At 43.4% G+C, this 12874-nt stretch overlaps 1 protein-coding gene across 9 annotated transcripts in view; it reads right to left on the minus strand.

The window, feature by feature from the left end:
• HYCC1 (hyccin PI4KA lipid kinase complex subunit 1) overlaps window positions 1-12874 on the minus strand; it is a 369003-nt gene that overhangs the window by 94177 nt on the left and 261952 nt on the right. For all 9 annotated transcript variants that reach the window (XM_056519772.1, XM_056519767.1, XM_056519768.1 and 6 more), the window contains 2 exons: window positions 6269-6351; window positions 2040-2141 (listed from right to left, as the gene is read on the minus strand). In XM_056519772.1, the coding sequence (XP_056375747.1) occupies window positions 2040-2141; window positions 6269-6319 (153 nt within the window). In that variant the 5' untranslated portion in view covers window positions 6320-6351. The remainder of the gene's footprint in view (window positions 1-2039; window positions 2142-6268; window positions 6352-12874) is intronic.

The raw sequence follows: 12874 nt of genomic DNA on the forward strand, positions 1-12874 counted from the left end.
TCTGGCCCTTCAGATGTTGCAGAACTACAACTCCCAGCATGCCTGGACAGTCTGGGCATGTAGGAGTTGTAGTTATGAAACAATTTGGAAGAACAGTTTGGAGACTGGTAGTAGTGGTCTCCAAACTGTAGCCCTCCAGATGTTGCAAGACTACAACTCCAAGCATGCCCAGACTGTCCAGGCATGGCATGCTGGGAGTTGTAGTTCTGCAACATATGAAGGGCCAGATATTACAGAACTACACGCCCAGCATCCCTGACTGTCTGGGCATGCTGGGAATTGTAGTTTTGAAACATCTGGAGGGCTACAGTTTGGAGACCACTACACACCATATAATGATCTCCAAACTGTGCCACTTCAGATGCAGTGCATGCTAAAAGTTGTAGTTTTGCAACATATGGAGAACCACAGTTTAGAGACCACTACACAGTGGTCTCCAAATTGTGGCCCTCCAGATGTTGCAAAACTACAACTGCCAGCATGCCCAGACAGCCAAAGGCTGTCTGAGCATGCTGGGAGTTGTAGTTTTGCAACTTTTAAAAGCCCACAGTGAAGATCACTTACCGGCGATCTTCACTGCAGCCTCCTCCACCGCCGCACTTTCCGGCCGAACTCCTCCTGCTGCCGCCGATGCTGCTCCAGGATGCCGCCGCCGCTCCGGGTAAGCCAGCCATGCTCCCTCCCCTCGCGTAAACCCCCCCCCCCCCCCCGCTCTGCCTGGACTTCGATCGGTGGCCAGAGTGGGGGAAATTAACTCTAACCCCCCCCCCCACCCCCAACTGCTATTGGTGGTCGTACTGACCGACCAATGGCAGGGGATAGGAGGTGGTGGCAACACTGCCACCTCGCTCCTATCCTTTCCTATTTTCTGGGCGATCAGGTCCGGATTGCCACAAAATCCCCGGTCTGAATTGACCGGCGATCACCGACTCGGGGGCCGGGAGGTTTCAGGGGGCTCAGGACCCCCCTAGGCATTGCCACGGGTATGCCTGCTGATAGATATCAGCAGTCATCCCGGTCCGATCACCGCCCAGCGAGCGGAAATGCGGAGGGCGTACAGGTACGCCCTCAGTCCTTAAGTAGCGGGACGCAAGGGCATATCCAAACGCCCTCCGTCCCCAACAGGTTAACAGGCTGAACCCTTCCATCCCTCCACAATGCTGGCGTTGTGGGGATTGGGTCGATGTTTCATATCTTTTGGTCTTGCCCGCTCATAGTGGGATACTGGAGAATGGTGGATGTTCTTCTGACATAAGTGTTGGGAGTCTCAGTTCCCCTTGATCCCTTGGTCTACCTTCTGCACTTATCCTCCAGGGTCCTGTCCAAAAAAAAGTTTAAACTTTTCCTGCATATTGTTTTGGCGGCTGACTGCAAAAAATTGGAAGCAGACCCTCCCTCTGACGGAGACTGAGCTTTTGGCCCGTATACGTGAGATCCGATCCCTTGGGTACCTTACTGCTTCAATGAATACTGTATCTCTGTTTCTCTCTGTTTTGGATCCATGGGATCGCTTTACTGATTGTCAGCCTCTTTGAGCCTTTTTCCCTTTCTCCTTGTACCCTGTGCTTCTTCCCTTCCCTCCCTCCCTTTGTTTTTCTGGGTGTGTTGTTGCTGTTGTGTCTTTTTTTTTTGTTGGTCTTGAGTTTTCTTGTTTCTCCTCCTAAAAGTTTGCGCTCCCTTCTGGAGTCCTCCTTTATTTGTTGACTTCTTTCTACTCTCGTTTCTTTGTTTTTATTTGTTAATCTCCTGACTAGGAGTTGCAGATTCTAGATGTTACCTGGTGTTCTGACTACTCTTTGCGTTTTGCTCCATTGTACGCCATTTGACAGCCAGTTCTACTTTACGAATACTCTTTGTGTATTGTGATTTTTTTTTTGTATTTATTTTGAAAACCTTTAATAAAACTGACAGTTAAAAAATAAATAAAGCACTACAATCATTTCTGTCATATTTTCTCCACCTACAAAATGCTATAGTTTTAGAACATATACCTCATTGGTTAAAACAGATTTATCTACCAAATAATCCATGTTACTCACCTCACTATGAGGCTCCTGAATGACTTCATAAAGTGCAGAAACCAAAGAGGTCTTCTCCTTCAGATTTACAGCATAACTCGTAACAGATGCCTCAGGCAGAATCTAAGGGAAATACATCTTTTGTAAGTCAACATTTTCTTCCTATTAGCTCATGCAAAAAAAGCCATTATATGCTCAAGATCACCACAGGTGACATAGAAAAGTGCTTTTTATCCTTCTTAAGCAAATTGCAGAGGCACTTTGAATATGGCTTGGTATGCACCTGAATCCATCAGAATATGTCAGGGTAATCATTATCTTATAGCAAGCAAACCTACCACCATTATATCATCATATCAGATACCAGTACATGTCTTTTATTCTTGCATTATAGAGAAGAAGCAGGGATGTAACTAGGAAGCAGCACATGCATAGTATACTTCATATGATATATAAGAGTGATACAGGAGAGCTGCAATACGGCACATGACTGGGCTCTGCCATTTAGCATGCGCTATAATGCAGACCATCCTACTGAGGACTATATGTTATATATAGAACTTCAAGAGGGATACATGCAAGATGTTACATACACTGTACAATTCATGGTATACTACATAGTATTAAAGATTTACATAATATGGTATATCAATGTAAAATACATTTATTATATCTGCTGTACTGTGCGGTAAAGCAAGTCCCATATCGCATGTACCCCCCTGAAAGTGTATCTGTACTATATAAGATACTGCAATATAGAACATGGTAAATGGTAGAGCACAATTGCTTGTCATGTCGCAGCCCAACTTTTCCACTTCCACACATATTAAAACATATATAGTATGGCAAACGGCACCCCCCCTTCCCCCAAAAAATCCCTAGTTACCTTACAGAGTCTTCCTCCTAAGGAAAGAGTGTAGATAGGGAAGCTCTCAGCAGTGTCTGCTAATGCAGCCACGTTCCACCCAAAAAGATCCCAACAGCAGCCTCACACTCAAACACTCAAGCTTGCCTGGGGGGGGGGGGGGTGCAGGAAGAGTCCACAGAAGAGCCCACCTAGGTATACGGTGTCCATTTTAGGACATTGTCAGTCGACAGCCGTACCTCCGTCCTCAGTCAGGCAAAACAGCGTCCCGCCTCCTGCCTCGGACCAATCTCAGTCAGGCGTCAGCCGCCACTCCCTCCTCATCCAAAACTCAGTCATCCCTCAGACGGAAAACCTTCCTGCCATGTAGCAGAGTCGAGTCAAGTGTCTGCTCTCTGCTGTAGGGGTTCTGCTGTACACGCTATTCAATGTCGGCTCTGCTATACAGTGCTGTGCAGCGTCGGCTCTGCTATGCGGCAGGAAGTTCTAAGGGAGAATCGTCTGAGGTATGACAGCGTTTTGGATGAGGGACTTTTGGATGAGGGATTTGTGGCTGAAGGATGACAGCGATTGGTCTGAGGGAGGACACTGTTTCACATGAGGGAGGACGCTGTTTCACATGACGGAGGACGGAGTTGCGGCTGACGACTGACGGCAATTGCTCTGAGGGAGGACGCCGTTTCATCTGACGGAGGATGGAGTTATGTCTGATGACTGATGATGTCCTAAAATGAACACCCTACAGGTAAATAAAAATAAAAAAAAGTTCTTGTGGATGCTGCCCTGCAAACTGCTGTCACACAAGGTCCTGCATGGCCCACAAAAGCCTGATGTTAAGCAGCATCAAGACACTGAAAAGCAGGGTCTAAATGGCCTATGAGTCCCCAGGGAATCACTTCTCCCATTCCTACCTCAAATCTCCTTGGTTTGGGTAAAGCATTCTATCAATCTTTATTCTGGGCAAGATTTTTGACTGTTCTGTATGCCCTCTTTCCTATATCTAGAAATGAGCTGAAATAAAAGTTGTTAAAGTTTCCTGGAAATATTTTTGGTGGATCATACCAACACTAGCTGAAAACACAATCTATAGTTTATGGTGGCAACTTGAAGGCTATTGCCAGTGTACGATTTGAAGACTCCTGCTCCTCTGGGAGATAAATGCTAATGTGTGTCTAATAACAATCTGTCAGCATCTATGGCTATGTTCTAATGATAAATTCTGTGCAGAATGTCCATCCACTTGGGCAGAAATTCCACACATTTGAATGTTCTGGCAGGCTCTAGGACCACTCAGAAATGTGCAGACAGCAATGCATTTAGACACTATTCTTTCAGCGGACACCGGAATCGGGATTTCCTCGGCATAAATAGCAGAATCCCAAAGAAATTAATGGGACTCTGCTGCAGTGAAATTTCTGTAAGGAATATTCCACCATGTGAACATAGCCTAACTAAAATGGCTGATCTGTGCATGTATGTTTATTGGGAAGTTGGAGGAGATAGCTGCAACTATGTCATATGTATAGGAGGGTACTACTAACTACAATGGAAAGTGCTTAGAATTACATGCAGGTAATTCTCCCTCAGGTTATCCAATCTTTTAGCAATATCCCACAATCTTTGCAAAAAAGGAAAGAAGAACTGCATATGCTATGCAGCGGCAGAGTTCCCTACTGTACCTAAAAAGTTATTCACCACTAACATGGGCTTGGGCCCTCTTAAAAAATAAATAAAAAAAATCTAGCAATCTACCCGGTTTCCCCGAAAATACACCCTACCCCGAAAATAAGCCCTAGCCGGATTATCGGGGTGGGCTGCAATATAAGCCATACCCCGAAAATAAGACCTAGGCCGGTGGTCTTCAACCTGCGGACCTCCAGATGTTGCAAAACTACAACTCCCAGCATGCCCGGACAGCCGTTGTCTGTCCGGGCATGCTGGGAGTTGTAGTTTTGCAACATCTGTAGGTCCACAGGTTGAAGACCACTGACCTAGGAAATGCCCGGGCTGCAAATATTAAAAAACAAACTTTGACTTACCGTACCTTCGCCCTCCGTTCCCCCGTTGGGACGTCTCAGAGCCTTCAGCCTATCATTGGCCGCAGCGATGTCCCACCTCGGCCGATGATAGGCTGAGCGCATTGTCATGTGAGGAGCCGGCCGGCTTCTTACATGACAGTGGGCTCAGCCTATTATCGGCCGAGGCGGGACATCACTGCGGCCGGTGATAGGCTAAAGGCTCTGTGACGTTCCCATCCCCAGGAAGCAGCAAGAACAGCGGAGGGACCATGAGGCCGGTTCCTTAGCAACGGGGGAACGGAGGACGAAGGTAGAGTTAAAATTTGCACCCCGGGCACAGGAATACAAAGTACAAGTAGTGATAATTATTTGGCAGGGGGGAGAGAAGCTGTGCTCGCGGGTGACATACGATTAGTCTCCCGATGTGGGGTGCAGCACTGGGCTGATAAACCGGTGGCGGGGGACGTTGGGGGCAGAGCTGCACCCATCACATGATGATGGGGGGGATTAAATATCGTTAAATGTTGTTCAATGTACATACCATAAATAAATAAGCCCTACCCTGAAAATAAGCCCTAGTGTGTTTTTTGTGACTAAAATTAATATAAGACCCGGTCTTATTTTCGGAGAAACACGGTAGCACTGTCAAGTGCTGTTCACTTCCTCTCAGAAAGATAAACCAATAAAAGAAACATGATGAAAGAAATGTATGTTTGTGATATTGGTGGGATATTAAGATGAATGACCAGATAAAATGTAAAAAATATAAAAATAAAAAAAAAATAAAATAAAATGTGTTGCCTTTTAGCTTTTCTTTCCACTGTAAAATGATAGAATCAAAACTACGAATCCCATAAACCAGTGGTCTTCAAACTGTGGCCCTCCAGATGTTACAAAACTACAATTCCCAGCATGCCAAGACAGCTGTTGGCTGTCCTGGCATGCTGGGAGTTGTAGTTTTGCAACATCTGGAGGGCCACAGTTTGAAGACCGCTGCCATAAACTGTATATTTGTGAGCTAATGGGAAACAAATACTGTCTGGACACACAGTCAATCTGGACCTATTGTTTTGATTTATCTAAAACTGTCTAATTCTATGACAGTGTAAACTGTACAATCTAAGAGCGTGCAAGATTTACCAAACTGACCAAGTATATGGAAACAAACTGCCCTGAGTTTTGGCAAAAACCTGTGCAGAGGAAGAGTGGTGCAGTTGCCCATAGCAACCAATCAGATCGCTTCTTTCATTTTTCACAGGTCTCTTTAAAAAGAGAAGCAATCTTATTGGTTGCTATGGGCAACTTTTCCTCTGGACAAGTTTTGATAAATCTCCCCCATAAAGCTTTAGATGAAAAACAATACACACCTTAAATTCGGACAGCCATTCCTCCACAACTCCTCTCTCTGTGGTCAGCATCTTCCCGCATCTAGCAGCTTATTGCTGGTCGCCTAATGAAAGAGAAGAGAAATGACACCTGATCAATTGTAACAGTAGTAACATTAGAAAATCCATATAACTTAACCTTGTAAAAATAAAAACACACACATTTGTCAACCCAAATCTAGGCCATAGTCAAAGGGAGTAAATAGGCCAGTGGTCACATTCTTCCACTGAAACCAATGGATGGGAAAATGATAACAGCCATATTTGTGAGTCAGGCCAACAAGGACTTTCAGATAGGTCAACAGTAGGGCTGCACGATATGGGGAAAATGTGCAATTGCGATTATGGGCCTAAATATTGCAATTTATATGCGATGTGATGTAATAAATAAATGGTGAAATCCCGCCATTTCATGTCCAATCACCTCCATTTTACAACTATCCACCATTTTATGCCCACCGCCCACTTCACATCTCTCCCTGTCACATTCTCCCCTCATGGTCACATCTTCTCCCATCACATTTTCCCACCATGTCACATTCTCTCCTCCTCCCCCCCCCCCTCCTCGTCGTCACATTCTCCCCCTTTTGTACTGCAGCAATACACTGGGTTTCCCAGGCGGTTTTCAAATCTCCCCCCAGATCCGGGAAACCCAGTGTGTTTGCAGCCAAAAAAAAAAAAGACCTTTCCCCATCAGCCAATCACTGGCTTGACACGTGACACAGCCGCGGCCAGTGATTGGCTGAAAAGGGAGAGGTCCTACTGCTTTTATGGTAAAGAGGAGACAACGGACTGTAAGGAGATGAACGGCATCTGCAGGGACCGGGAGTAGGTGAACAGAAGGTATTTTTTTTTTATTTTTCTCCCTGCACCCTTTTACTTAGCTCAGTGTTTTCTACCAGCTGTTGTGAAACTACTACTACCAGCATGCTCGGACAGCTTTTGCCGGTCTGGACATGCTGGGAGTTGTAGTTTTGCAACAACTGGAGGCATCCTGGTTGGGAAACACTGACTTTTAGTATTTAAATTAGTTTTTACCTGCTCTGGCCGTCCCCCGCCTGCAGCAGCACATGGGATCCGGCCAGAGCAGATAGTCGCAATTAAAGCTTAGAAAGTTTTTCTGGTAATTTAAAATATACAGCAATAAAGGGACAATAAATGGCAATTTTTAAACCCAAGTATATTGCTTTTTGACAGAAAAAAAAATGTTTCATTACAAAACAAAGGAAAAGCTCTCCAGATTTTTAATGTAGTTTGTAGCACGTGTGCTTGCTGTCTGAATAAAAACACTTGATCCATTCTTTTACACACAAACGTCAGTAAACTAAACAGCATGGACTCCAGACTGATACTCTGCAGCAAACTATTTAATAGGCATCATGATTTTTGCATCCGTCGAGTCGATGTGATTCTATCCTTGAAAAATCATAAAAGATTGTAAACCTACATGTATCCGTTGACAAGTTGTATCCAACACACCGTTTTGGTTCGATCGGTTAAGTTGACCACAATTCTTCGTCCAGATTCAAAAACTGATTTAAAATCATATCCGAATTTGTGAACATTACTCTCTATGTAAATCGTGTTAAATCTCATCACTGGAAGTTTTGATCCGTTTGAAAAGTACATTATTTCTATTAATATTTTTTTTTTAAACATCCGCAGTAGCTTTAGAATTGTCTAGCAAGAACATAAAAACGGATACTATTTAAAAAAAAAAAAAAAAGGTGTAAAGTCTGACGGATACAATTATAAATCTGATTTGATTTGTTCGCACGCGATTTAATACAGTTATAGGCCATTACTTTTAATGCGTTGGTCCGACACAAAAATAGTCACGTGAATGCAGCTTTAGAAAGTGGTAAAACACATGATATATAATGGATTAAGCTCACCCCTGTGTTCTTTAAAGTATAGGGAATGATGTAAGACACTTTTTGGATTAAATATAATTTCGACTTTTCCTCATTTTTACCTTTATCTGTTTTATTATTCACTCATCTTTCTTTACCAGATCATAAAGAAGTCAGAAAAAAAAAATCAAGCACAAAATGCCCCTAAGACAAATAGAAGTCACGTCTGATACGACAACACGTGCCATCAATTATACGCTGTTTCCCTCCGCGTGATTTACCTCCGACATCAATCCAAGCAAACAAGCCCACGCTATTAAGTAATTTGCCATCACAGTAAAGGGAAGCTGTGAATCTACAGCATTCTGACATCTGTTTAACAATTTCTGAGCAGAATCAACAGGCGTACGGTATAGCTGGAGAAAAAGGACATTCAACGAGGTTCAGCTAAGGGTATGGACGGGCGCGCACCTTGTGAAGAATGACAGCCACAGCTGTAGAACTTATTTTCCATTTTGTAATAAGCCTGACATGTTATGCGCTGTGACAAACATGGTAGGACACTGTAGCCCACTACACACCCACTCAATGTATTCATCCCTCTGTATGTGCTGCCGAGCTGTCATCTCAATTGGAACGATCATTTCTTTTTATATTAAATGAAGTGATGAGCATGCGTAGGATAACAGCTCGCTACGGCTAGCTTCACACTATCTTTACAGTACGAGTCCTAAAATCTTTAGCATACTGCAAATTTATCCATACACCCTCAGCAGAGGCCAGGGAGTCAATGTGGCCCCCATTCAGGTGGTTTCTGTCTGCATTCTCATATATTTGCTGGATGGAATAGCGCTGACCTCTGTAGCGCTTATCTTGTAATGTTTAAAAGATTCTTTGATAAAAGTTAGATTTTACTCCCAACATGATGGGCGAAGTAGTCCAAACCCCCCCCCCCCCCCCCCCCCCATTTTATCTCTCCTCCAGACACAGCAAGGGTTCCCTACTCCAAATCCTCTGGTCACCGTCTAGGCTTCACAATTTTTGGGAACAGATCCATGATATTAGATGCAGTTACAGTGCTCCATACTTTTCCTTCTGCCTATTAGTGTTCCTCCCCACTGTACCTCTAGACAATCACTTGTAGACCATCTTGTGAATGTGGGTCAGACCTATATTTTAGCTCTTTGGATATCTACTGCTCCCTGACTCATCATATTGGGTGGGGGCTTCATTTCAGAACAGAGTGGACTGCACTGCAACCATGAGTACCATGTGGGGTCAGTAGAGAAGACATTCATTTGGGCTACATCTCTGTTAAATGTGAGGAAGTTTGTGAAAGAGACTGAACAAAGATACTGGTAACTTTAGGGCGTGGGTGCGGCCGCTACCTCAGTTCCTCCCAGAGTCATGTACCTGCAAGGTGGAAGTGTGAACAGGTATTTAAATATACAGGTATTTGTTTAAGTGTGAAAAATCAACACTAAAGCAGAAGGAAGGACTACAGGAACATTCAAGGAGAAAGTCAGCTTATATGTAGTGGTAAATAAAGGAAATGTATTCAATACATGATAAAAAAAACAAAAACAAAAAAACACAACAACAACAACCACAACAACAACAACAACAACCACAACCACAACATTGTAAATGAATTCTCACCATCCATGAATTCATAAGGTACAGTGCGAGATACCGAGGTGTTTTAACTCAGTCTTGCCATTTATGTTACACCTTTTGAATTTATTGCGTATATTCTGTATCCAGTACAGCGATCCCTCAACTTACAATAGTTTCAACATACAATGGTCTTTTCTGGACCATTGTAAGTTGAAACCAGACTCAACATACAATTCTACAGACAGTCCAGATCTGTGAAACGTGTCAATGAACTGACCAATCAGAATGGGCAATTTACTGGTAAAACTCCTGTATTACTGAAGTGTATGCACTGACTGATGTCTGGTAGCGCCCCCTACAGTACAGGGAGGTATTACATGTTCTGTACTACTCTTTGGGCCAAGGTTACCTGCTCCATTGGACACCAGGTAAGGACGACTCCATGTTACTTTAGGACATTGCATGTACTCCTGTCCTCTAAATAGACCAGTGTTTCCCAAGCAGGGTGCCCCCAGCGGTTGCGTAACTACAGCCTTTGGCTGTCCGGGCATGCTGGGAGTTGTAGTTTTGCAACAGCTGGAGGCTCCCGGCTTGGTAAACACTGACATAGACAGTGATTTACAGCTCCCAGCAGATCTTTCTTACTTTTACATGTAAGGACTTGCTTTATCTATATTAGTTATCTACTTATTTTTCTTTAATCCTCACTTTTTCCTATTTTTGGATGACATTTTGGTGGCTTCAGAACCAATTACCAGGTTTCCAAAGAGTTCTGGTCTCAACATACGATGATCTCAACATACAACGGTCGTCTCAGAACCAATTAATATTGTAACTTGAGGGACCACTGTATCTATACTATGCTATTTTTTATTATCTCATTCTTGATGTTACAATTTATTTTAATTTTTTTAGCACTTATTCAATATAAGTAACTTTTTAATAGGAACAAGAGTGAATTTAAATGTGGATTTTTTTTTAAGCGTATCACAAAGGGCTCTTACAGTATTCAGAATATTTAGTAACAAGGACAATACAAGATACAGTCTTTAGGAAATCAGAGAAGCCATCCAGGCTTCACTACAGGATTTCACAATTTTTTTTACTGCTGCACAATATTATGGCTCTATATCCAAATTATCTTCACATCAGATTATTACCAACAACTAACTGTAGGTATAGGAGTCATATTTGGCATACATGTGACAATACTTTGTCAACTTGACTCTTAACTCGCTCATGGCTGGTGTACAATTTTTGGCACATATATCGTCTGTAAACAACATCCTTTTTATAGACACTTCTTAGTGTTGGGGTAAACGTAGAAACTGTCTAAAACACAATAAATTGGTACGTGCCACATTTCCCAATTTTTTGGTGCAATTTGCAACAGAATTCTAGTGCATCAGCTGTTGAATGGCTGATCAGGCTGTCACTCCTGCATGTCTCCGAAGGTGGGGGGTCTGGAGCACTTACCAGTGGCCAAAGACCATGTGGGTAGGGGATAAGGTTTACAAAAATGGAATAGCCCTTTAATTAGCTTTAGGTGCCCAGATGACACCCCTTGTTATAGTTTCTTGATACTTCTATTTAAAAATCTTAATCCTTCCAGTACTTATCAGCTGCTGTATACTACAGAGAAAGTTGTATAGTTATTTTCTGTCTGACCACAGTGCTCTCTGCTGACACCTCTGTCCATGTAAGGAACTGTCCAGAGTAGGAGCAAATCCACATAGCAAACCTCTCCTGCTCTGGACAGTTCCTGACATGGACAGAGGTGTCAGCAGAGAGCACTGTGATCAGACTGAAAATAACTACACAACTTTCTCTGGAGCATACAGCAGCTGATAAGTCCTGGAAAGATTAATATTTTTAAATAGAAGTCATTTACAAATCTGTTTAACTTTATGACAGCAGCTGATTAAAAAAATTGTTTTCCACTGAAGTACCCCTTTAAGGGTATGTTTAAAGGGGTTCTCCAGGATAACAAAAACAGAACATTCTTTAAAAATCAGCACCACACCCGTCCTCGGGTTGTGTGTGGTATTGCAGCCCATTTCCACAGAAGTGTCTAAAACAAGTTGTAATCCCACACACAACCAGAGGACAGGAGTGGTGCTGTTTCTGGAAAAAATTAGCTCAGTTTTTCTATCTCTAGATAACCCATTCAAGCACGTTCACGTGTGTATTTTGCTGCACCTGATTTTGCTACCCATCAAAGTCAATGGGCAGCACAATCAGCTACAGAAAATATGTATGTGAACGTACCCTTTGTGTTTCAGCTACTAAATGCAACCAAATCCATGGCTTGCCGTACTTGGCAGACTGCATTCTAAAAGGGCACACATTTACAAGTAAAAGAAGGTAACTAAAAACTTCAGCCAAATGAAATGTAAATGATGCTGCGCTGTCTATGAAAATATAAAGATCTGATTCAGCTTCATCTACAAGATGCCAACAGTGTCAATATATTTAGTGAGATTGATATTAGCTTATCTTCCCGATTATTATTATTATATTTTTTTTTTTTACTCTGTGTTTTAAACAGTGATGCACACCAGTGGCCTTCCCCTTGTCACCATGTCCCCCTACAGGGGCAGACATATCGCCTGTGCAGCTGGTTAAGCGTGTGAGGGGGCCCGCCGCCCTTTCATAATAGCAGTGGCGTACCTACGGTTTGGCGAAACCGGCCCTCGAGGTGGTCGCAGGTCGCCAAAGCGTAGGTATGGGCGTTCTCTCCGCTAATGGGGATCCAGGACATTTGCCTGGAAAGGGGGGGGGGGGGAAGAGAGAGAATGTGGCAAGGGGCAGGGGGGATTCCCCAAATCTAACAGCCTGACTGGCTACCTAACTAATCACATACCTAGCTACTTGACTGCCTACCTACTTACCTACCTGGCTACCTACTTAGCCACCTGGATACCTACCAGGCTACCTACCTGCTTAGGTACCTACCTACCTAGCTTCCCAACAAATTGACTACACCTATCATTACCTACCTTGCTACCAATCTGCCTACCTATTTATGTGGATACCTACCTTGCTACCTACCTAGTTACACACCTTGCTACTTGGCTTCCTACCAAGCAAGCTACCCTACCTACACAATTAGCTACCT

Source organism: Hyla sarda, chromosome 5 (assembly GCF_029499605.1).
Source record: "Hyla sarda isolate aHylSar1 chromosome 5, aHylSar1.hap1, whole genome shotgun sequence".
In the NCBI taxonomy this organism is placed as follows: domain Eukaryota; kingdom Metazoa; phylum Chordata; class Amphibia; order Anura; family Hylidae; genus Hyla; species Hyla sarda.